This window comes from Diabrotica undecimpunctata, chromosome 2, assembly GCF_040954645.1.
Source record: "Diabrotica undecimpunctata isolate CICGRU chromosome 2, icDiaUnde3, whole genome shotgun sequence".
NCBI lineage: Eukaryota > Metazoa > Arthropoda > Insecta > Coleoptera > Chrysomelidae > Diabrotica > Diabrotica undecimpunctata.
This window is the reverse complement of record NC_092804.1, coordinates 161278843-161306473: the sequence shown is the minus strand read 5'-3', so window position 1 is coordinate 161306473 and position 27631 is coordinate 161278843. Positions and strand designations below refer to the sequence as shown.

The 27631-nt window shown below is 33.0% G+C and overlaps 1 protein-coding gene across 3 annotated transcripts in view; it reads left to right on the top strand.

Moving 5' to 3' along the window:
* Window positions 1-27631, top strand: part of gro (TLE family member transcriptional corepressor groucho) — a 577477-nt gene that overhangs the window by 322387 nt on the left and 227459 nt on the right. Inside the window, exon 1 of one of the 3 annotated variants that reach the window (XM_072523888.1) lies at window positions 2704-2978. The exons of the other annotated variants lie outside the window; for them this stretch is intronic. Coding sequence (XP_072379989.1) covers window positions 2967-2978 — 12 coding nt within the window. The 5' untranslated portion in view covers window positions 2704-2966. Of the gene's footprint in view, window positions 1-2703; window positions 2979-27631 lie in introns of those variants that run through there. 3 annotated transcript variants of the gene reach the window in all.

Genomic DNA, 27631 nt, shown 5'->3' with positions numbered 1-27631 from the left:
AAATATCTGTTCAACACTGAGGTTAGTCCAATCTCTGATATTCCTCAGCCAAGATTTCTTCTTTCTTCCCAAACCTTTGCTTCCCTCTACTCTTCCTTACATGATAAAAGATAAAGCTAGAAAGAACTGGATACTGGATAATGCTCACTGAACACTAAGTCGACGAAAAAGTGCAAGGAGGCGTTTTTATTGCCAAACAGCAATTAAATCAATAGCCAGTGAAAGGTCAAGAGCAATAAGAATGAACTGAAATAGGCAAAACTTGTTTTGTACTTTTTTAACCCGAAACTCGAGGGGACTGTTAGAAATATCCTTTTAAACCCAGAAAGAACACTATTTAATATGATGGTCTAATATCTTGTTCACCAATTGGTGCAGAAATTAAAGGACCCTTTCCGTAAGCTTGAAGATGACTCAGAATGAGTAGATTGATCAGAAAAAGAAAAATACAGATTAAATATAGGTAAAACCATATATGAGGAATAATAAGTAATTAAGCGATGATCAGTGGACCTCAAACAGTGGCTTTAAAATTTAATTCCAATCACTTAAAACGTAAATCATTTAATTTCGTCTATTTTATGTTCAGTAAGAATGTTGGATTTTGTTCTATTAAAGGCAAATGAAATAAATATATTACTTATATACGGGGGGAGGGAGTAAAAAACGGTGATCTTTTAAAAAAAATTAAAGTGTTTGTCCTTGTGTTAGTGTGTAGTGTAATGTACAAATGCTCTAGGAAGCGAAAGTACTTGGGCAAGATTTAATTAATAAACTGTGCTCGATATCTGCCTTTCATTTGATCAAAGTAAATTTAAAATATTTATAGACCCTTTTATTGATCCTAAACGTCACCATTTTTGAATATAGTATTTCCAAATATACCACATCATAAACCCCTTTAAGGTATAGGAAAAGACATAATATATAATTATTTTTTGATAGACACAGTTGTGCGTCTGTACCTAAACGGGAAATTGAATCTAAATACCTTTGTTTTAACCAATAATTATTAAGAATTTCTAAAAGAAGTTTACCATTTTCAGGTGATTTGTTTATTATCGTATAAGTGGAGCCGTCAAGTCCAAGTGCGGTATTTTTTGATTTTTTAATGCTAATTTTAATTCCAAAAAGCTAAAAATTTTTAAAAATATGTCTAAGTGTTGGTAAAAGTCAAATTGATTAGTTTTGTGGATAAAAATTGGACCCGAAGCAGATGAAGATTTATCAATGATTTTCTTTTTTGATGATGTTTATTGCAAATTAATCTTACAGTATTCCATATCTCAGTCAAATGTTTCAAAATTCAAAAACCTTTTCCTACTGTTTTTTGTTTAATTTGAAAGTACGTTTGACGTTATCGTAAATGTTTTGATAGTGTAGATAATTGATAAAATTGTCTTGTTTTTAAACTCTCAACGAATTTTCAACGAGCTTCTTTTCGCTTTTCAACAATGGCAGAACATTCCTCGTCCCGCCAATAAGGTTTTGATACAGAAGGCGTAAAAGATTTCTTAATAGACATAGATTTCGATGTTGCGACCAATAATTGCATTGAGGAAAAATTAGATTTTGTCTACTGAAGTTGAATTTCTTACTAAATTATCGAGCGCACCAATTTCTAATTCAAATTATTCATTATATCAATTATATTAATTCATATTTTCAAACACAGACCAGTCAGCACGAGAGTCATTCCATTTTGTGGCTGGATTGATGACAAAAGGGGACGGGTTGATTTGAATTTCTACATTGATTGAGCAGTGATCTGAACCTAATGTGTCTGAATATACTGATCAAGTTACACGACGGCTAAAAGGGGAGATGTTAGAGTTAAGCGAACTGCTGAATGATTACTAGTTGGAGAAATTCCTGTTGGTGTTTCGTCATTTAAGGTAATTAATTCACAATAATCCATGACTGCCAATAATATTCTACCATTTTGGTGATCTGCAATTGACCTCACATAAAGTAGTGGTCGATAAAATCTCCGAGAAAAATAGTTTTTGCTAGATTAAATTGAAGGAATTCTGTTGATCCACTCATTTTTTTCTATCCTAATATCTGGTGGTCTATAAATTTATACTAATCAGAGATTAATTTTGTTAAAAAATTGCATAGAATTAGCATTATTTATATTAATCGAGGGTGGTCCAGGACCGCCCTCATTACCTGCAATGGTCTGTATAATAGACCTGTCTTCAAAACACACTCTTTCACTAATTGTCAAAAATTAATATTTTTTGGGGAAGATCCGAAAAAACTAAAACTGCTTTGACAGTTATTTTGACGTATGAGTTATTGATCTATGCTTGTTTCCGATATTATTCAAGGTTTACTTTTTCGTTCTCGATGAGCTTTGTTTTATTCTAATTTCATCTCTATTTATCGTGCTCTGAAGAATTGTGCTAAAGTAAATACGAGAAAAAACCAATAAAATTAAATGTTTAAAATGTTTACAAAGAATAATTGAAAAAAGAATGTAATCTTAAATCAATACTTGTATTTTTTTACATGATAAACATCTCATGATACATCTCTGATCGAAACAACCCTTGGCGGAATCATTCTCTAACGTTTAAACGCCTCTCATTTCAACCCTGACTATACCCTTACGATTCGACACCACTGTGGCCCACCCCAGAAAACGCCGACTAACAACCCGAACTCACTGTGACTGTTGTCGGCTCATCGCAGATCGGCCAGTTTTCAGTTCCACTCTGGCCTCCGTGTTGTAGACATTACAGTTAGAAGGTCGGATCAAGCCACGCGTTTGAATACACGCCAGTGTTTATAGACGCCGCGTCTCTATCGCATCTTGTGGGATTTGGTGTTGATTTTCTGTGTTTCCAGGAGATTTTTTTGTGTTTTTGGAATGTGGTTAGTGAAGTGCGGTGTGAAATGAAGATGGGATAGTTACAAGTTTGATTTTTTTTGAGGATTTTGAACGTTTATGGGAATTGAAGATGTTCAAAACGGTAAGCGACGGCAAATGAAATCCATGTTTTGTGTGAAACACATGTTTTAGGTTTATATTGTGCAAATATTGCTAATTCAACAAGGAAGTAGATATTTTAATAATTGTTTTACTATCTTTTAAAAGAACTATATATGATTACAGGAAATATTTGTATCTTTTCCTGATCCTATAAACTTAGTTTTTCATCGCATTGTGAATTATTGGAACTTTCATTTATCTCTTAAAATACATACAATTGCTGGAAAACTAACAGCTTACTTATAGATTATTCCATTTATTTCTTACATACAATATAACTTCTATAAAACCGTTTCTAAATCATCAACCACCATTTATGTCGAACGTTTTCTACCTGGCTGCAAACATCATAGCCGTTTCTACTAAAACTTTTTGTAAAGATAATAGCATTCGTCGGAAATGAAATAAAATTTGTGAGCCATAACGAAATCCTCATTTGAAGCTTGAACAGTCTTTTGGTATAAACTTCTTTGTAGGCAGGTCTACTATGTGATTTAATAGTTTTGTTATCTATATTAAAGTGGATTTGTGAGTTGTTTCATTATATTTTCTATACATTATAAAGTTAAAGACCACTTGTATTTGATATCGATGCTTAAACATTAATTTCTCACAAAAATATAAACTCTTTTTTGGATATTTAATATCCGCGTATCAATTACTCTACAATCCATACTTTCGTTGTGTGACTGACCAAATGTAGTAGTAGTTTATAATGGAGGTGTTAGTATGTATTTACATAGATATTAGAGATTGGAATGTCGTAGTAGTAACGCAAACACATTACACATTAAAAAATACTCAATGTAGCCAATTGGCTGAAGTACGACTGATTTGTACATAAAAAAGTGTAGTAGTAGAAACCAAAATATTCGAAAATCAGTTTTAATTTGTGCAAAGCAGATGCAACTTTTATTTGATGTAAATAGGTACGGAACACTTGAGACAAACTTCATTATCCATCATCAAAAGTCCACTGCTGAACATAGGTCTCTTCCTCGTGTTCCCAAGTCTGTCTATATTTCGCCGCTCTCATCCTGTTTTTATTAGCCTTCTTAAATCGCCAGCCCAACGTATAGGTGATCGACCGGAGCTTCTGTTGTCTTCGCTTGGTCTCCATTCCAATAACCTCTTTGTCCATCGCCCATCTGTCATTCTAGCTATGTGTTCTGCCCATCTCCATTTTAATCTGGCCATCCTTTCGATAAAGTCAGTCCCCTTGGTTCTTCTTCTGATCTCTTCCTTTTTTATTTTGTCTCGCACCCAAGACCTATTCTTCTCTTCAGTTCATGGGTTTGATTATCCCTGCCAATGATAATTTTAGGTCCTATGTATTTATATTTATCTATGAGTTCTATTTCTTACCCACCAATACTGATGTTCTAGTTGGGTACCAAATTTGTTTAAGCCTACATTTTCTGTACCCAAACGAGTTCCTGTACTATTTCTCTTTCCATTCCTAGATCCTCAGCTATTATGACTATATCATCAGCGAAACGTAAGTTGCTTAGATAGTCTCCATCTATTTTTATTTCCTTATTAGCTAATCCAATGTCTAAAAGCATGTTCCAGCACCGTATTAAAAAGTTTAGTTGACCAATTATGACATACGCGGCAGAAATATGACCTGACACAGAGACACCAAAAAGGGTATGAGAAGCAGAGATGACAACTTTTAGAAAAAATTGATGGTAAGGGTAAGACACTATGGGAGAGAGCTAGAATTACAGATATACGACTTAGATGCAAGGTGGAGAACATCAAGGACTGTGTAAGAAATAGAAAAATTTAATGGAACGATCATATAAGCGAATTACAACAAATAGAGTAGTAAAGACGGCCTTCCATATGGGAAGACCACGAAAACGATGGGACGACAACCTACTGAGGGCACATTAAATAACAGACAGAGTCATGTCTACATAAAAAGAGGAAGAAGAATGTTGGCCGGCTAAAATAAAAAAAGGATAGCGAATGCATGTTGCGGAAATCAGAATGCTGAGATATGTAAAATGACAAAAAAAGTTAATATTAAGAATGAGTTTGGTAAGGGCAGGCTATCTGTGCTAACAATTCAATGATAACATGAGGGAGCATATATTATAGATAGGTATGGCATGACACAAAAATATTAGTTATCCAATACGAAAATTTGCGAATGGTACGTTCCTGGAAGGTAAAGGAAAAAGATTTCCTGGTAGGTGAAGGCCTGGTAAAGACAGTTAAACAAAACATATATGTCAACAGAAGTAATTCATCTTGGTATAATCTAAGACAGTGACAAATGGGATTAGAGAATCCGACTCACATAGATAAACAGCAAAAGATAATGTTAAATAAATTTTTAGAAGAGATGTTACTGAAGCTTTTAAAATGTTTGTTTTATTTTCTGTGCTATCCAGTTATTTCGTTACTGTTTTTTAAATTTTTTTTTGTGAATTTTGGTGATAGAAAAAAAAATTTTATTATGTACTTCATTTAGTCAAAGTCTCATATTTCCCATTTTTTCCGTTGGTTTCGTTTTTCCCATTTAGAGGACTTGTGGAGTATGTCAGGTAGAGCGTTTCTGCAAGTTTCAGTCACTAATGCTGGAAGAGAGGATAGATAATGACAACGGTCCGTCAGATAAAAACTTACCAAATAACATTAAAAACAAACTTTTCAGTTTTCTGACTGAGGACAACACAACGCAACAATTGCCTCTCGTACTTAGCACATAATTCATTCCCGTCGGCACCAAACTCCGGCCGAAAATACCGTATATTGGATGCGATAAAGGGTTAGTTGAAGGTGGTTTACAAGACTTTTAGTCAATATCAACGAAAGACTACTAGACAAGACGAAAAGCTTGGGTTCGTTCGAAAAAATATTACCAAGAGATTTTTTTTTTGCATAATCAGCGCAGGTGAAAAGTTGTTCAAATTTTTTTAAACAAATTGTAACAATAATCAATTTTTTTTAATTTTTTGGATTATTTTGAAAAAAATAAATAGGTCTCTTGTAGTTTTTCTGTAAACTTGATCGTTTTCGAGACATTATTCTATCATTTCCTGAAAAGTATTTTTGGCCTATTTCATTTTCAAACATTAATAACTAATGAAGCGCTTATGACAGGACGGGCGCTCGAGCTGCGGCGTGTACAACGGAGAGAAACAACATCTAGGGTACACATTTTTGCTTGATCGTTTTAGAGAGTTATTCTATCATTTCCTGAAAAGTATTTTGGGCGTATTTCATTTTCAAACATTAATAATTAATCACATTAGAGAGAAACAAAATCTGGGGTACACCTTTTTGCTGATTTGAATTCTCATTGTACAATTGAGCGACCGCCCTGCCATACACGTTTCATTATCAATTAAAATACAATAGTTAATTAGTTATTTATGCAAGAGTGTTATTAAGATGATTACGCCCGGAGAGCAACATAATCCAGCCAGAGGGCCTCTGGTCCGAGGGATGGATGTTGCTCCAATTTTAAATTGGAAGTTTAAAATTATGTATACCTCGAAAACGATCAAGTTTTCAGAAAAATTATAAGAGACCTATTGGTTGATAAACCGAAAGTACAAGCTGAATATAGCCGCAAATGTCAACCATGAAATAAAATATTTCTGTTTGGGCGTGTTGGGATGTTTTTATAATGCATGTTGTATGCTTCAAATATAAAGAGAGAAAGCTTTTAAAAAGTACATTTTGATTATACTATTTTATAAATTCTGCAATTTTTAATTTATATGAAACAATAACGAGTAAATATTTGTCTCTTTCGGGATTAATTGCAAACATCTGTTGCAATCTGGCAACTGCTGATTTGACGATTGTCAAATCTATCACCTAATTTATCAAAGGGCAATTGACAAAAAAAATTTTCTTAAGTAACTGCAATTATTCTTCAAAGAAACAAATATTTACTCATTCTTGTTTTATATAAATCAAAAATTGCAGAATTCATAACATAATATAATCAAAATGAACTTTTCTAAAGCTTTATCTCTTTATATTTAAAGCATATATACATTATAAAAACATGCCAACACTACTAAACCGAAATTTTTTGTTCCATGTTTGACATTTGCGGCTATAATCAGCTTGTACTTTCGGTAAACTCAGCCGACTTATTTTGTCCAGAATAATCCCAAAAATTAAAAAAAATTGTCCGGGCCGAAAAAATTGATTGTTACAATTCATTTAAAAAAAATTGAACAACTTTTCGCCTGAGCGACCTCTTAAACCCTTATTTTGGAGTATCCCATGCAAAAAATCTCAAGAATATTTTTTCGAACGAACCCGAGCGTTTTGCCTGACCTATTACCATGAATAAAAAAGAATGCGAATATATTTAATGAGTATTTTATACATCGGATGATCGGATTAATTCCAGGAAATACTATAAATAAGCATTATGGACAATGCCACGGGAAAACTTTTTAAATTCTTGGATAAAACCTAACATTAGAAACTGTTTAACCAAAAAAGATAATTTTTTTGAAGATGACCTGAAACAGAAACTTTTAGTTCCTATTTCATTTAAACAAAAATGTTACTGATGAAATACTTATCTAAAGGTCGTGGTAAATTATTATAATCACCCTGTAAGAGATAATTCTCTTTTTCCTACTCAATTTAATTTCACTACGTTAGCTTCAAAAATAAGATATTAAAATACTCACTTCTATAATTATTCCTGCGCCAAGTTATAAATTTTGCAATTTTTATTTAACGACAATTTGATATCTTTTCATCAAGCTTTGAAGCATTAAAACCAGTTTTTTAATAACTTTATCAAGTTCTTTGGAATAATCAGAATAGGTGAACAGCGAAGTTGTTGATTGAAAACTGTAGCGATATACGATTAACGAGATAGATAAAGATATCCTCTTCTAAACAAATTACATTGTATGTACATTGCAGTTAGCTTATCCAATTAATAATCCGCGTAAGATATATAACCATCATGTGTAAATAATTTAGTTTCCACAATAAACAGGATGTCACATAATTAATTAGACGATTCTGGGCGATATCTATTCTCTAATTAAGAGTTTAAAACTCGACGTAGCAAAATCAGCTACTATTATTTAATTTGTAGAGCAGTTCCAACTGTAAAAATGCTATAAAGAGATCTGTCATTTGGCTAATAAACACAAATGTGGTATAAGTGAGATTTGGAAGCAAGAGTGAGAAGAAAAAAGAAAAAAATTTAAGACTGAGGATGCTGTATTAGACCAAATTGTTTAAGATTAAGTTATGAAGTGTATTCTTAAAACATTCCAGTTTCTAGTAGAATTATTCATGAAAAGGTGATAGTTACAAAAGAACTAAGTTTTATTGGGAAGACTAGTAGTGAATTTCTAAAATCAACTAGTTTAAAAAAAGTGACTGAAAGAACAATGTCAAGGGGCAGAGGTTACACGAGTAACATCACTTAGTTTTTATAAGAAATTTACTATGTTTCAGGAATCTGCATTTCAAAAAATGGGTAAACTATTCAAATGCCATGATTTATCAGTACCCATTAAAATCAGGTTAAGTACTACGATGTTAAGTATATCTTTCCTATACTGTTGTACGGAGTTGAGTCGTGGACTCTTAAAGACGCTACCTGCAGGAAAATTGAGGCTTTCGAAATGTGGCTTTATCGTCGAATCCTGAAGATATCCTATACCAATAACGTTATTTACCAGGACGTTTTATTAAGAATGCAAAAAGGAAAATAGTTGTCAACTACAATAAAAACAGGCAAAATCGAATAACTCGGTCACATCATGAGGAACAGCGAAAGATATGGGTTGCTGCAATTAATTCTACAAGTAAAAGTATAAGGAAAACGAGTACCAGTAAGACGAAGAATTTCCTGGCTGAAAAATCTACGTCCATGGTTCAACACGGCAACCACAAATCTTTTCAAAGCAGCAGTTTGCAAAATACAGATTGCCATGATGGTCGCCAACATCCCAAACGGATAGGCACTAATAGACAAATTCCATGTTCAAATAAAGAACGTAACTATGGGTGGTTTTATCTCCGAGTGTGCAAGGAGTATGATGATAGTACGAAGAGACCGGTCTGCTTACTGGAAGGACCTGGTTCAGGCCGAGGCAGAATTGCAACGGCTAGAGATGACCGCTTTGTCGTCTCTAGTGCTTTGAGAAACCGAACGGTTACGGCAGTTCCCATAACGGCCCAAATATTAGTGAATAGTAAACCTTTGAAAAGAGTTGATAAGTCAAACACTTTCTTTTTCTTATTGCGCCGTCTCCTTTTGAAGGTTGGCGATCCAAATGGCAATTGTAGCTTTAGAAACTGTTGCACGAAAGATTTCTGTGGATGAGTGGTCAAACCATCTCCTCAGGTCTTTCAGCCATGAGTTCTGGCGTCTTACAACTAATCTTTTGCCCTGCACTTTGTATACAATCTTTGTATTTGGCTGTAAATACAATCAGATATAACGTTATTTTATACACTCAGGTGCAAAAAAATCGATCCATTCCTTATTTCTTATTTATTTGAAGTTGTATATTTTTAGAGACATTAAATTACGTATGTAAATTTAGGTGTACCCTCGTATACGAGAAATAAAATAATATTTTTAATATTGCTTTTTATATTTCTTAAAACAAATTGGTATTTCAGGTTTTTGTCAAAAGGGGTCTGAAGCAAGTAGATATTTATTGAATGTTGTTTTTCATTCAACAACCATACTAGTGTAGTGATTTTATTTTCAAAACGTGTTATATTTTTATTTAATTATCCTTAATAAATGTCTGTAACTCCGACAGATGCTGCAAGGGCGGTGACTTTAGTTCAAGATGGTCGTAGCCAATATTATGCAGCTGAAATGTTGGGTGTTAGTCGATCTTCGGTTCAAAGAGCAGTTCGGCGTTTTAGCGACACCGGTAACTTCACAAGAAGACCAGGATCAGGTCGTAGAAGGGTAACATCCGAAATAGATGATCGATTTCTGGTCTCATCATGTTTGAGAAATCGGCATCTAACTTCAGTTGAACTGGCAAATCGTCTGAGCGAAGTGAGAAATGTGGATGTAAGCAGATGGACAGTTCGTCGACGACTTGTAGAAAGTAATTTATTATCCAGAAGGCCAGCCCTATCTCCAATACTATCCATAGAACATCGCAGAGCTCGCCTTGCTTTTGCAAGAGAACATGAGAACTGGAGTGATGCAGATTGGAGCAATGTATTGTTCTCAGATGAGTCCAGATTTTGTCTAAGTCGCCAGACGACTGAGAAAGGGTTTGGAGAAGACACGAAGAGCGATATTTTCAATGTAATATTGCGGAAAGAATAAGTTATCGCGGGGGCTCCGTTATGGTTTGGGCTGGTATCAGTTCAGAAGCCCATACTGATCTAGTTATTGTAGATAGAGGTTCTATGACTGCTGCAAGATACATAACAAGTATTTTAGATCAGCATGTGGTTCCTTTTGCTCCTTTCATTGGACCTAATTTTATTTTTATGGACGACAACGCGCGTCCTCACCGTGCTAGAATCGTCAACCAATATATAGAGGAGGTGGGAATTGTCCGTATGAACTGGCCAGCTTGCAGTCCCGATCTCAATCCCATAGAACATCTATGGGATATGATGGGAAGACGTCTTCGAGCACGAGTACCCCGTCCAAACAACTTGGCTGAACTTACAGCGGCTCTTCAAGAAATATGGGACTAATTGGATCAATTTGATATCCAGAGGTTAATTACCTCAATGCGTAGACGTGTACAGGCTGTTATAAGGGCCCGAGGGGGAAACACTAGATATTGATTTATTATCAATGTTTTTCTTAATTTCAGAAAGTTTTGAATATTCTTGTATTTTTGAGTTTTGGCGTATGTCTCTATAAATAAATGATTTTTTTGGATAATCTGTAAAAATTATTTTAATCTAACATATACTTTTACATATATACCTGATTTAAAACTAATATCTTCAAAAGTTTTCTTTTTTCGGCAAATAATACCCATGGATCGATTTTTTTGCACCTGAGTGTAGTTTCCCATTTGGGACACATAATTATTCTTCTTCTTGATTTACCTATCCGTTACGAATGTTGGCGATCATCATGACAATCTTTATCTTATCTGCAGCAACGCGGAAAAGCTGCATAGATGTTGTATTGAACCAGATTCTGAGGTTCTTTAACCAAGATGTTCTTCTTCTTCCTGGACCTCGTTTTCCAAATATTTTTCCTTGCAGGATGGCTTGAAGGAGAGTAAATCTGGATTCATTTCGCATAATATGTCCGAAGAACTGTAACTTTCGAGATTTGATGGTGGTCAGTACCTCTCGGTTCTTATTCATTCTTCTGAGGACCTCCTCATTTGTGACTCGATGAGTCCACGGGATCTTAAGCATTCTCCGATATAGCCACATCTCAAATGCTTCCAGTTTTCTGCACATATCTTCGTTCAAGGTCCACGATTCAACACCATAAAAAGAACAGAGAAGACGTAGCATCGCAGCTTTCTTACTTTTGTATCAAGAAAGAGGTTGTGACTCTTGAAGAAGGCCCCCATCCGATCCGGGACACATAATGGTAGATAATAAATATGACCTATTAAGATTAACTTTAATGGGTAGGATGGAAGAAAGAAGTGGCACAGAAAGAAAGCAACATTCATGGTTGCGAGAAATATATGAGTTTCTAGCGTATTTCGAAATGTAGGTAAACACTTTCTTGAGACGCTTTACACGTTTTGCTCAGAAGTTTTATAGAAAGAGAAGTTTGAAGAAATATTGTACGTTAAGCAGCATAATATTTAGTTCAACTCTATATCTGGTGCAAAATGTAATGTAGATTTGTGGTTTCTGACTGTAGGGAAAAATGCCTATTACAACTAAAGAATAATTTTTCTTTTGATAAATTTGACTAAATAAATGCTGCGTTTCCTCCCCATCTGATGCTATGTAGTGTTAACTTATATTTTAATCGATAAATACTGCATGTGGATGCCAGCTAGCGGATCAAGGAACTACAAAACGTTCTAAAAATTAATACAGAAAGTTTTTGACCCAAAATTTACAGTCGTCAATGGAACAATCTAATTCTACAAGGGAGCTTAAGTCTATCAAAACTATCTGTGCCCTAATTTGAATTGTAACTACATGAATATTGTACCTATTGTATGAAGAATACTATTCCGATAACGAAATGGTGTGGTTAGAAGTAATATTTAACAAAATTAAGGAAAATGATCATCTCGACCTTAGCGTTTAATGAGATCGTGTCCTATAATATTAGATCCTTCTTCGATCCTGCGTCCTACTTCATGTTTAAACGTTCGTCGAGATCCTACCCTCTTTCTTTTTATCAGAACCCATCCTGTAATTTTGTGTATTCAGCCTCCTGCGTTTACTCATTAACTATGTCCGTATAAGACTAGCTTTTTTTCCTAAATACAATCTATTATATCTGGGTTCTTATCCATACGTTTCTTAATCTCTGCGCATCATTTATTCTGTGTCGTTTTGTGACTACAACTTCTTCTTGGAAGTTCCTAGTCGGTTGCCCTTATTTTCCCATTATATTTCTTGTTTCTTATCCATATTTCGCATATTTCAGTATTCTGATCTAAGATATTTGTTCAAATCATTCGCCGAACACGTGCATATCTACGTTCATAGCTTCATAGGAGCCACCGGAATGTTGTTGGAGAGATCTTTTTGAATTGTACTTGAAAGCTCTGAACCTTGTCTCTTATGTTATGCCAGGTATTTCGGCTGATGTTAAAAAATACTATCTAGCAGATATACCGGTGCAATTTAACGTTTGCTATGGAAATTATATTCCAATTTTTATTTAAAATTATTTACTATTACAATAAAAGTGACTCACTAAGTGAATCGGTTTTATTTAATTGTCAAGTGGACTTGATAAGCGCATCTCCAAACAATAGATATCGAAAGGTTTTCTTTTAGTCCATGAAGATTCACAAACGCAAATGCACGACTTATCTCAGTCGTTCCAATTAAAATTAAAAAACAATATTACTGATCCAAATGCACTTGAGACTAATAAAACAAAAAACAAGGGTCCTTCCACGGCGAACGAAAAAGATTAAAAGAACCGTACAAAACAGTTCCTAAAATGTCACTGCACCATTACAGTCGAATTGAAGACAAAACAAAAAGCCCTAAGGTTATCCAATTACTTCCGTTTAGTCTGCACCTCGATGCTTAATTCATTCTATCGCTGTCGTTTTATTTTGTGCTTTTCTTTTAAAAGTAGTCCGAGAACTATTCCTTTCTTTTTGTTTGGCCAAATAATTTTAAAGTCTTAACGACAACAGAACAAAAAATTAATTAAGATAACTCAGAAGTTTCTTATTGTAATAAAACGTTAAGAAAGTTCGTGTCTGGCGAGGAAGAAATATGATAATTGGCTTTTATCGTCGGTAATAGACTTATAGGTTATCTCTTAAACTAATTTTTATGCGAAGTATTTGCATAAAAATATGAAACTGGTTGATGGTCTGATTTTACAAATATTAATAATCTACATATTGCTGGTTTTATAGAACTGCATTATCGACTTCCAAGCTTTGAAAAAAGCTTCAAAAGTGTATAATACATAATACAAAGTTACTCCACAATAGTAGTCGTTTAGGATCTCGAATGTAAAGCAAAATAAACGAGAGATGTTTTTTTGGTTGGATAGTGCTAAAATGAAGAAATACCATAATGATTACTTTATACGGTTTTGTCTTTTCATTTTACCTCAGGCAAGACTTAGCCCTTCGTTGTGGGGTCTTTGTATCATACATAACACTGTGCTTTCATTAAACTTCCCAAAGAAATTCTATACTCCAGATACATGAAACACTCCCATATATCATTCTATTCATGTTTGGAATAGTCTTTCGAACAAGGCACATACCGATACTTAAACTCCAAAACCTCTCAACTGAAAATCTGGGTTTCTGGATATAAGTTTAAAAAACTCAAATCGCATGGAAAAGTTGTGACTTAATAAAACATAAAAAAAAATAGATATTCTTCGTCAATTTAAGTACTGCTGTTAACAGTTTTTTGTCCATATTGTAAAATTGGAAGATTTTCAGTTGAGAGGTTTTGGAGTTTAGGTATCGATACTCTTTCAACACTACACGTACTTCTTTAGCAATTTTACACCACACGGCACCAGTCATATGTTTCATTAATAGGGAACTATTTTCTATATCCAACTTGGCGCTTTGTTCTTTCGTGGATGACATTATCTCTGATACAGCTTCAGTGCTTTTCCTTATGGCTTGAAGTTCCTTACTGAAGCACTCTTATTGGTTTAATTCGTCTCGAGTTAGTACTTTTTTAAAATTTCTCCTTATCTTGAAATACGAAGTCTCACGTACCTTTTTTGCACAAGACTGAAGGAATAAACTGCCACTGACATTTTTTGCCATTTGAAGTACTTAAAGTTTATTATTCACATTCTTAATATTCTTATCCTTGATCCTTTCCTCGATCCATGTTTTAGCGATGATGACCTTTCGTCTCTCCATGTTTTTATTAGTAATCCTTTCCTGTCCCCAGGTTTTTATCGGTGACCCTTTCTTCCCTCTATGTTTTTATTAGTGATCCTTTCCTCCATCCAGGTTTTTGATCTGATCCTCTATTCAGGTTTTGACCGGAAGTTTTGAGCCCCATCTACTTATTACTACCAAATCCATCAACCTTTTGTATGGAGAGTTTTAAGGTTTTTTAAGGTCAGTTCAGAAGTCATATTTTCGAAGATTATTTTGGTCAAATGGTACATTTTCCACCGATCAATTCTGTCGTAGTTATGGACAATGTCCGGTTACCATGCAAGATTGAAGGAACTATTACCTAACAGTAACTGTAAAAAAGTTCTTAGATTGGTTAATAAGCAAAATAATAAAGGTAGAAGATACTCAAAAAAGAGCTTTTACAGTTATATAAATTACATTCAACAAACTTGTAAGATGCTGTAGAAGTAGCCAAAGAATGTGGAGTTACGTTGTTGCAATTAATACATTATCATTGAATTAATTTGGGCTCAAATGAAGTGTTATGTCGGGAGAAACAATGTCGCGTTTAAACGTGAAGCTATTAGTCAAATACTAAATGTCAATATCAAAATATCATCTCTAATAATTGGGAAAAAGCTCTAACAGATGTCACAGCAGTTAATAGGTTGGTATTGCCAGACGGTCAAAGTCCAACTTAAACATGATTGGCGCATGGGATCTGCATTACTATGTTGTTTAGCTGTATTGCCTTGAAATATGGATGGTGTTTAGCTCAATGTATTGTTGCCTGTATTCCGCCACGTGATGTCAATATAGATATGTAATAATTGGTCGTTATAGTAATAGTTATTGGTAAAAAGTGTTCAAAATTATAACATATTAAAATATTAGCGCTTGTTTATCGTTTTAACGATAATTTTGTATAAATATACAAAAAAAATCATTGGGGCTATAATTCGCCCCTCCTGATATTTTAAAATTGATTTGGTAATAGGAAGGTTAAGGGTTAAGGAAAGATCTGAGAAAAGTAATAAATCTGTATATTTATTGACATTTTTCTATAATAGATTCGTATTATCCGTCACTGAGGCGTGGAATTTGTGACTTAAACCCTTAAAGTTTGCTCATTTGCATTTTAGGAAAAACTGAGACAATAATATATCGATATTTATAACTTTTATGGTTTTAACAGTCCTCCGTAAAGTTCGTTGTACTATTCTGCCACAAGAATTTTTCTATCACGCATTTCCAAATCGAGTGTGACAATTAATTCTGAGCTAATGAATGAGCTATTATTATACGACATATTATTTTTGCTTGGTCACATTATCCTTTCCGATTTATCATTCTATTGTAGTATTATCTCTGACAAAAACCCAGCACACGAAATTTATGTAAGAAGCTAATTTCATATAATACAGAAAACATTTCACGCCTTACTCCAAGCCCTTTGAGGCACCAAAGTAAATGGAAACACTCTCTGGTATTAAATTTGAAAAAAAATTCAGTTAGGCCTAAAAGGAACACCCAATTACCCGTTATTTCATCTGCATTTCGATCCAGTACTCTTGGAAAATGAAAATGGAGGAGGATCTCTATTCGTTAAAAGAAGGAAGTGTCGGAAGAGGGCGGAAGTCAAGGGATTTTTACACAAAGCGTTTTTTTCCAGATGCGTAAATATATAAAATTTAAAAAAAAAGTAACAAGGAGATTCTTAACAATTTTTTAAAAGAGGAATTCTGGTGCATATATAAGGGCAATGGAGCAGAAATAGCTGTAAAGGTGTTCCCCTCGGCTACAAAACCTAATAAATATAGTTATAAAAAATATTATTGCCTTTCTTTTTGTATCATACTTTCTTGTGTATATGATATATTATCAAATAAGAATAATAAAACAAAATATAAAACGTGTCATTTTAGGTCCCAGAATTATCAGAACGAACAAAGAAAACAAAATTTTTTCCCAGCGATGTTCGATAAGTTCAATATCCTTTTTATAATGAGAACTTTCTTGAACCTCAAAATACCCATTAACTACCGACATCAGTTCTTCACGGTTAGAAAATCTTTGATTAATGACCCATTTTTTCAGGTTTGCGAACAGAAAATAATCCAAGGGGGATAAATCTGGCACATAGGCTGCATGAGGTAGCAATTCAAAGTTTTTTGGCTACTGCAATATCAGATCTGTGAGCTGGTGCATTTTCATTTTTCAAGATAGTCAATGAAAATTATTCTACGTGCATCTCAAAAAACCGACGCGATGACCTTGCCTGTAGATGAAACGGTTCATGTCTCAGGTTTGAAGTGAATGTGAAAGTTTCAGCGTTTTTTAGGCATATTTGAAATGCCTCACATTTGTTGCCAAAAACCAAAACCAAAATTTCATGCCATAGGCTTTAAATATTGGGCTTTAACAAAATGGAAATTTCATAGTGACCGGTTAATGGAAAAGTGATAAATTTTAATGATCTCATGAGAATTGTAAAAGATGGCAAAAATCGTGCAACGTTTATTTGTTCAACACTTATAGAAACTGACTTTATTTGCGGCATAATGCAAAAATTACATAAGAAAGCGGCCTCTTCAGTTTTAAAGCGCTTTCTAATTTTTGTCGATAGGACACTCTGATCAAAAGATATCAATTTTTACCGTCGCATTGATACAAATTCTATTTAAAATTGAATTCGCGCGCATACCCGCGTCGCTGCAACCGATATTTTTGAGAAAAGGTTTATTTTACACAAAAATTGCTAATAAACATTTTTGTTCAAAATTGTATTAGCTACTTTTTTTATTTGAAATATTTGTTTCTATGACGTACAGATTCTTGGTAGGTGCTTGGCTTTCCTTATTCAAACGATACCGAATGTGTATTGAAGAAAATGGGGGGTCATTTTGAACATTTATTTTAATTTTAATTTATAAAGGTTATAGACTTTTTTGTACTTGTTAATTCATTCAAGCCATCTATTTAGTTGCACGTAATTTTTTAAAGGTTAATGAAAAGGGCCGTAACTCAATAAAAACTGTTTTTTGAAAAAAGTGATGAGGTAAAAAGTTTTAAAAATAATGTGTTAAACTAATGATACCACAAAATTCATTTGATGTGAACGTACTCAAAGGTTTGGAGGGATTTAGGGCTGCACATTTAGATGTGCGCTTAGATTTTGTTGTTTCTTCTGTATGAAAAATGCTTTCAGAACAAGAAAGTAACGTGTCCATTTGTATCATAAAATGTCAAGTAGTTTAGGAGATAATACAAAAAAACAATTTTTATTTTGTAACTTCAAAGGGCTGTAACTTTTTTTGTGTACACTTTTGTACTAAGGTAAGTTGGATTCAATCAGTTTATTTTTGTCCCCGGAATGCGTGATTTACTATACCTTTTTGAAACACCCTGTATATATTATAAATAACTTAAGATTATCGAGAAAGAGCTCCGAAAGAAGAAGGTAATGGTTTAAAGGGAGATTATCATCCTATTGTCTATAGCTTCGTCGCAAATACAGGTCAACTTTGACCGGTTGTATCTCAAGAATCCCTGCTCGTAATACAACTTTTTTTTTTCTTTTAAAAGAAGAGTCTTGCCCAGTCATTTCTAACGCCGTTTTTGAATTTAATTTAAGCTAGTAGTAACCGAGATATTCTATTTGTTGATAAGCCAAAAAATTGTTTAGAATTTTAAAACATTTCTGAGTAATTTCAGTTCCATAAATTAGGTTATACGTTTAAATGTACGTTTTTATACGTAAAAAAATTGCTCCAAAATGAATTGTTCTAATATTGTTCTGAAGCTGTGTATATTTATTTACTAATGTTTGTATTTTGAGAACGATTTCCGAAGTGGAAATTGAAACGTCAATAAACTTACTTTAACCTTTAATTGTGGATTATTCCCATTTAAATAGAATTGTTTTTAAGTTATAAGCGAGGAAAGTAGAAAAAATCGATGTTTTTTTATCAATTTTTAAATATTTTAATTTTTTTATTAGTGTTCCCGACCTATTTGACAGATCCGCCCAGGTCTAAAAGTAGTTTTCTTTAAATATGGTTTTTTTGAGTTGTCTGAAATTATTTTGCATACTTTTTTTTAACCATTATTTTGGCAATGTTGTTTTAAAACATAGGTAACTGATTTTTTAATAAGCCCTAAGCCCTTTTCTTGTCCACCACTTTACTCAAAAACCATATTAGATAATTAAAATATTTTTTCGGAATATTATTAGTATTACGTATGAGATTGTCAAGATATACTTTTGGTACAAAAATTCACTTCCGGTTTTGAGATGACCGGAAGTTAAAATTTACTTTAAGTTTTAGACCCCACAATGTATATATGGATCGAAAGGTCTCGTCGAGACGAATCTAAATATGTACTTCCGGTTGCGATCCGACACCGGAAGTGACCCGAAACGCGCATAAAACGTCAAGGTAGAGCAAATCTGACACCGGATTCGTGATCAGCATGCAAAATTAACTGCTAAATGATATCCATGTCGACATTTGATGAACTAAAAATTGCATTCCGGTTTTGAGGTCGACTTCCGGTTTCGTTTTTATTAGTCAAATCAATAGAGAATTCAACGTAGAGTTCAAAAATGTAAGTTCACGAAATTATCATTTATAGTTTTTGAATTATTGATAAAAATATTTTTACTTCCGGTCATTGTATATAATATTGTATATTTTTCTCGCAAAATAAAAATTTCATATAAAAAACTCGATGTCGAGTTGGTCCGCTAGTTTTTATTATTATTATTAACAACAATCTATTATATAAATTAGCAGTTTACCTGTAGCATCAGCAGTAAATTTGAAGACACTCTCGCAGCCCTGCTCTGACTTTAACTCATCCGATGCTTTTTATACGTATTTAAAATTACACATTTTTCTGTAACAGTAAATCTTGTTTTTTTTTGTTCTTTTTCTTGGAGGCGAAAGAGCATTTTATCCATATTTAAAACAATTTAATTTTAACAAACCACAAATTTCATACAATCTAATGAGCCGAAATTCTAACACAAAAAGGATTTTATTTAATTACGGTGTGTACATGGCTTCTCCGGTCCGGTTTCAAACGCATGTAACCTTGCAAACGGCCAATTACAACGAAGACACTCAATGACCACGCGTCCTTGAGAGTCTGTCTATTGGACGGCCCGAATATAGAGTATTCGAAGTTTCTTGAGCTGCACCATTCGTATGATCTGCAAAATGCTTTAGATTCGCATTATACTTTATTTCTTCAATTTATGTATGCTATAATAGTTACCCCAATTAAACTTCTTAGATGTGTATATACTATATTCGTAATTTTCATAGCCTTTTAGATTTTTAGAAGTACACCATTGATGAAGCACTATGTATTTAAGCGAAACAATTCACGCCCGTATAATAACTAGAAGAGAAACAATGTCATATCATGACCACATCCTAGGAAATTCGATAACATTATATAACTTGATATGGGGAAGTGATAAGTTCAAGCATATTCTGTTAAAAATTTTTGAGACGCATCAAAAAATAAGTAACGATAAAATTTTTATCGAATAAAATTGACGCAAATGTAAAATTTATCGACTGTGTAAAATGTAAAAATTAGAAGATTTATTCACAAGAAGTAATATTGTGCGCATTATATAATAAATACTATTTATCACTGTGCAAATCGGGCCCATCCGTTTATTTCTTTCACCATAATTTAATTTTTAGAACAGCTACTTGTAATGGTATACCTACATTTTTTAAACCGATTTACCTGTATATTCCTTAAAATTTCTTTAGATTATTTCACAACGCCACTGTACACCTCACTATATCAATACAACACCTTTAGATCCCCTATGGGTATAGAGTCTCCTTTCATGGGTTTCCTAACAATGGTGTATGTTAGTTGTGGCAATTTTTAAATATTTTTATATGCCCATAAAAAGGTGTATCAGGTATTGGAAGATATTTAGTAGGATGAGTCTACCAACAATAGATCTTTGGTAGAAAATTATTAGTACTGCTACGAGAGGTATCTAGACAGGTGTGGATTAGGAATGTAAAAACTCAGTTTCCTTTCGATAAAATAATTGATTTAAGAAAAGATTTTAGAAGGTTTTAATGCGCATTAAGTCAATTCGGTGAATTTACACGGGTTTTTGGATAAAGTAAATAAGCAACATTCAACTGCATTACAAATTATTGTATAGAGGTTGGTATCTTTCAGTGGGTAACGACCATAGGAGGCTACCCATAATATTTTAATTTAATCTCTTGCTGAAAAGCTGGTCATTAAGCTTAAGAACAAAAGAACTATTTCTGTGTCACGAACGATGTTTTCACGAGCAACGTGGTTGCTGCCAGCCGCCTCAAATATAAAAATTGTTTTGTATATTTAAAAAAAAGTGTCCGCAATGTGCATTCGGTAATACCTACAATATAATTTTACAGATTTAGCTACTACATAGTTTCGATTTTAGCGCTCACTAAAATGATTTAGTCGTTATTGTTCACAATGTCATTACCGTCATAGATGTCAGCACTGTTAATTGTTATTATGATTTTATCTTCGTCGTTATTGGGTTTATTTTATCTTCCCTAGTCCACTAATTCTCAATTAATCTTTTGCACTTTGATACACAGTTCCGCTAAACTTCTGGAGTTAAAATTGAAATTGCTTTTCGCCAAGTTTCCCAATCCGCTTTGTCAATATTACGATGATTGTCATAACGCTATCATGTTATTCCCCATATATATTCGATGGATATAAACTGGCGGTGGTATGGTGAAAAACGTAAAACTTGATGACCACAACTTTCCGTAATCTCAAAGAGTTTTGGGTTTTGCTTGTCTTTCCAAACGTAGTAATTCACAATTTAATACATGCTGTGCAATCGCTGTGCGTTCATTTGTCAACCATTCTTTTATTTTATTTACATTCCACAAATGTGGAAGGGAGAATATTTTCAAGCAGCCATTTTACAAACACTGTTTTTATCTATACTTCTTCTTGTAATGGACTTATTCGTCCAGTTTTTGACTTATCTTGTGCTATTCGTACTATCATATCCTCTGCCATTCTACTAATGTGTTCCGCAGTTTTACTTGCTTATAAGCTTTGTTGTCGTACTTCTTCTTAAATACCTCCGTAACTAGTCATATATATATATATATATATATATATATATATATATATATATATATATATATATATATATATATATATATATATATATATATATATAGATACTCAAGACTCCCAAAAATAATTATGCAATGGATACCACCAAACCGCAGAAAGAAAGGAAGACCCAAGAAATCTTGGAGAGAGGGACTAACGAAGGCGATGAGCTCAAGAGATTTTAGAGAGAGCCAATGGGATGATAGAATGTCATGGAAATTAGGCATCGGACAACGTCGCAAGACGTTTTAAAACCGATTGATATATATATATATATATATATATATATATATATATATATATATATATATATATTCCCAGATATATAAATCTTGCTTCTTGTTTTTTCTCCCATCAATTTCGATTTTACATCGTAGTGGGTATTTAGATGTTGTCATACATTTGTTTTTTTCTGCTGATATTATATTGTATTTCTTGGCTGTTGTATTGAAGATGTGTGCTAATCTTTGGAGCTCGTCTTCTGTCTCGGCAATTAATGTGGCGTCGTCTGCATATCATAATATTTGGATTTCTTTGTTGCCCATTCTGTAACCATGACCTTTACGTAAGTACTGTTTGTCTTATTTCGTCCATTATTACTTATATTAAAGAGAAGTGGGCTTAACGAGTCACCCTGTCTGACTCCGCTTACGAATATACAAAAATATTAAATCATCAACTTGTATAAAGGCGGTCTTTCGTCTTGTGTTCAGAAGTATAATGTAGCCTCACTTCTCCCCCAGTATGCTTGATCGATTTTATGTTGTCATTTTGCCTTATTTTCTTGGTTTAACCCTTAAAAACTATTTATTTCTTTCTTAGACTAACCCTACACTTTAATTTATTTGTATTTATATCGTCCGCTTCAATGTTAGAATGTTTCTCGATACCGTTACGTCGCGCTTCGAATGTTCGAATTGGATAGTCAAAGGGCTGGCGTAACAGTATCCATGTTTCGTCTAAATATATAAAAGTTGCCCCCTCTTTAAATTTAGTATATTTCCTGAGAAACTCATTCTCTTGTTTACAACAGAACTTCTTTCATTAACTTACTTTTCTGTTGTCCCCTTTTTTGAATTTTAAGACCTGTTATGTAGGAATTGTCATAAACTTATTTTGCCAATGCCACCAAATTGCATCTTTTTTTTTTTAAACAAAATCATATCTTAAGTTACATGTTCATTATTTGCAAGCATTTGGTTATGGGGTTAGGAATTTTTATGGAGTTTTGCGGTAATCATTTTTGGCAGTTCACTTTATTCATTTTTTAGTGCAGATCTTAATTTTGATTAGCTAATTCCTAAAGCATCGTACACGTGCTGTTGTATTGACGGTACCGATTTTTAAAGGACTACCATTGTTTTTTTAGCAATAAAGTATTTATGTAGGTTACAAATTATGAGTATCTAACAACTTTTAATTTTACCTTAACCCCCCTATCTGTACAAGCGTACGTGATACGGACATTGTTATGGGCTAAATGTGATTTTAATCGTTTTTAGAAATTGTACTATGTTTGTCTTTATTAACATTTTTTCGCGTTGAGTGTCCCCAATTTCGGAATTATGAAATTTAAATCTGTCTATGTCCTAGGATTATTGAGTTGTCGATTGCCGCTACCCACCCAAAGCATCAACCTAAATATTCTTTTTTAAGTTGGTTAGTTGAATCGCTTCTTATTTACTTCATCCGAAACACGTGTTACTTTACCAAATATACTTTAATAATTTTAAGTAAGTGCGATCATTGTGGTGTATTCCCAGAAAAATATAAAACATTCAGTGTGAAACATGTCACAAGAAAATAGTTTCAGAAACATGTTCATCTGACCTTGTTTTTATTTAATACCTTATTAAACCAACGAAAAATACTACAAACAAAAATTATTCAATAAAAGTAACAGAATATTCGTTTTCACAACATTTGATTGTGTCTGATTGTAATTGTCATTACCAAGATTGTAAATTATAATAATCGTAAATAATGACTTCTGAAAAACGAAGCAACAAAACAGTTGACTGTCGCACTCATTAATTTTGGACTCCGAAAAAAGTTTCTAAATAATAGAAGTGTATCTTTCATTGAAAAACTACCTACCCATTGCACTTAAAGTTGAATTACCCACTACCTTCCTTCCTCAATCCCAAGAGGCCAATTTCAGTTCCACAAAAGAAAGAAATTATCTCTCGTTTGTTACCTAACCTCAAATTTCGCCCATAATGCTTGAAGTAACTCACCCTCGGGTTTTGGGTCCGGTGAACCCTCTTTTTACGTGCGGATACCAAATGAATATTTTATGAAGATTAAAGAAGCAATAAATCCTACCTAGAGTCGTTCATAAATCCTGCTTTTTTTATTAACTAATATGAGGGTTTGCGGCGAAGATTTTAATTTGAGATGTTCTTGTGTGGTTATTGTCAAAGTTTCTTTCTGGATTTTTCATTGTATATCGTTATTGGTTTAAAAGTTTAAGTGACGGCACCTAATAAACGTTTTTTTTATACTGAAAGTAAGAAGGTAAATTCCATACATAGAAATAAAATTAATTTTTAATAACGTTTTTATATAATGAGTATGATAAGCATTGTATCTTAATAAAACTGCTACAAAAATAGTTAAAAAAAGACATTTTGTAAATTATCCTTTAACAGGTTAAATAGAATCTACACGGAAACTAAATTCTTGTGGTTGGCTGTATACCATGTATCACAAAAATTTTTGTTTTCGGAATAACTATTCCATCATCGGTGCTATCGGAATTTACATGTTTAAAACCACTAAATATGTGGTAAAAACCCTTTAAATGTAATTAGATTAACTTTGAATTACATATTTGATATGTTTAAGGAGTTAATCACATGGCAACGTAAGGCTCCACTGGGGTTGCTAGTCCTGAGACGAAGTGTCTGTGAGGACTCGTTGATAGCAACTCAGTACTTTCCATGTATATCGTAGGTTCACGAGATAGCAGGCTACCCTTCTGTGATTCCAAAGCCGCACTAACGGTATAAAAGAAGACTGTCATGAGATGGCACTGATAGAGAATAACGAATTAAGGATTTGGATAATTTGACCAATTTGTAATTTGCTAACACGCATCGAAAATACAGCTCACTGTAAAGGACCGCATATTACTTATTGAAATAGTAATAATAAGGAGAGCTATTAAAATGTTGTGGACCCTTATTATTTTGATTTTCTTAGTAAACGCTAGTGATGTAACGAATGTCAGTTTTTGAACATTCGCGAATGCGAATTCGAATATATGCAACCGACATTCGCGAATACGAATGCGAATATTCAGTTTTTTTTTTAAATTTGTCAATTTTAATTGTCTCCGGCACTGCCGGCAGTCTCATTTGCGTGAGGTGTGTAGTTAGATAAGTTCAGATAAATTTAGTAATTCAGCAATTTTCAGAACAATTATAAAAATCATGCACTGTATTACATTACAGTGTAGTGTACATTATAATATGTATCTTGTTCCGAAAATTTCTGATTTAATAAATTTATCTGAACTTATCTAACTGAAGTCGAACCGTTTATGTTTGTTTGTTTAAATTCTTTACATAAAAACATATAGAGTATTTTTAATTTGTAGTTTAATAATTCTTAGATTTTTCAAGATGATTGTCTAAAATTAAAAACTTTTGGATAATAAAAGTTTCAGAGAATAATTTTTTTTTGTTTAATTACACTGCATCATTTATTTTTTGTTTTCTAATTTTATAGTTTTCTAAACTTGTAAAATAAAGTGAGTTTTCTTAATAAAAAAACTAAGAAGTGAATGGATTTTTATTTTATTAACCTAATCTTCAAATTATTTTTTTTTTCTTATACATATTTATATTCGCAAAACATTCGCACAAATAACTCTTTCCGTTTCGAAGGAGTAGAGTAGAGTAGAAGGTACCCACGCTCTCATTCTAAAGTAGATTATCAGAGGACCACATAAAGAAATAATATTCGATCATTAAGATTGTAATTTGTGTTTTGGATATAAACAATTTCCCCACGTTATATTTCCAGCAGTAACGCCTTTTATTAACAATGATATTTTATATGTATATTTTTTATTTGAAATTTATCTTACTTCTACTGACAGCAAATATGTCGAAATATTGATGACAAATTTATAACTTGTAACAGTGCTCAGCAAAAGTTTGTCCTCCAAGAAATCTGATATTTCCAAGTATAATAATTAATACATATTACGTGTTGTTCAGATAATGTTTATATAAACAACTATTTCCGTGACAGTAAATAACGAATAAGCATTTTGTTAATCAGTAATGAATATATTTTATTACTTTTATAAGGCATTAAATATCTTTCTCTCTTCAGAAGGAGGCAGACGTTTTGAAGAAATAGATTAAAAATATTGGGAGGTCAAATATTTTAGAATGTTAATTAAATTGCAGTAAGATTATAGCTTGGATGACTAAATGGTTTTGACAATCATTTGATAAAATATTTCCCATGAATCTGACGGGTTAAATTCTAGAAGATTAGCTATGATGTTCAACATTCAGGCAAAGCTCGTACCCCTTCCTCTCCCAATGTTACGTAAACATTGTAATTTAGACACGTAATTTTTCTTTTAATGTATTATTTTAATAAATGAAAAGATTGATATTTTTTACACACTTATGATAAGCCGAAAGCGCTCAGCTAGGAAATAAATTTTACACACTTTAAAAATACTTTCTTTTTTTCCAGTTTTTGATTTTATTTTAATGTTTTTGTTATTGATTCATGAGCAGTAGTTATAATTCTAGAAATAAGAAATTATATTTAAGATAGAGGACTTTAACGCACATAATATTCAATTAAACAAACTTTATTGACACGGTATTCAACATAGAGTAAGGTACAAATAATATAATATTAAGTTATATTATATAAACAAAACAAACTTTTAAATTTTTGGTTTACTTATTAATTCCAAACAGTCTTCAGTCCATAACACCCACCCGAATCCACCATTCGAATTTTTCGATAATATTAGATGTTTGCTGCTCAATGCTGTGTGTCTGGTCACTTCCATCTGATTTTGGAATGTGTACTTCGTTCTCATCGAGCCATTCAATATCGTGGTGCTGAAAAAACTTTTGAACAATACACATCAGTTCATTAGCACGACGAGCAGCGACTCTTGTAGGCCCAACTTTCATATCAGCGTGCGTGTTAACTTTTTCATGGATCTTGTCGATGTGAAGATTTAGTGACTTGACGGAACCGTGATAAAGACCACACGTTTTGCGTGATCGACTTAATATTCGATGTGATCGACATTTACAAGAAATCTTTGAGTGAAGTATTTAAACGTAGAGCTAAATTGACTCCCAAACCTCCATCACCTGTTTATTTTACTTTTATTGGTGGTGGAAGAAACCTGTTGTCTGTAATCTAACTTGGACGACAGCATTCTGTTTCTATATAGATATTCTCCCTCTTCAATAGCCCTTCTCCAACCCTCCATCTCCTCCATTTCTTTTTTTTTTCAAAGAGCTTTGTCCAAAGAGCCCCATCTCTTACCGTCTCTCCAGTAGCGCACCTAGAATTTTATTGTGGGGGGGGGTTGGTTCGGCACAGAAATTTTTTTTATGTCACCTTTATTTTGAGTGTTTAAAATTTGTGAGTAACAGTGTTAGTGGGTGCGCCACTGCTTCTCTCTCAGTACATCTATAACAAGATTAAACGGTGAAGAATCTTGATGCAAACTATCCATTGGAACGGGCTGGGTTCCTCTGCACCGTCCAAGTGGGCCGAATAAATACTTCGGCTGGGTACAAATAATTATAAGGTAATTATTTCGGATTATCCTTCGATTTGGTATATTTCCATTAAGCGGTGGTTCTTTTTGTTACATGGATTTAATTAAAACTACTCTTGCTCAGTAGAAATGTATTTTGATTATCAATAGTATACCCTTAATTGTTTAATAAACAATATA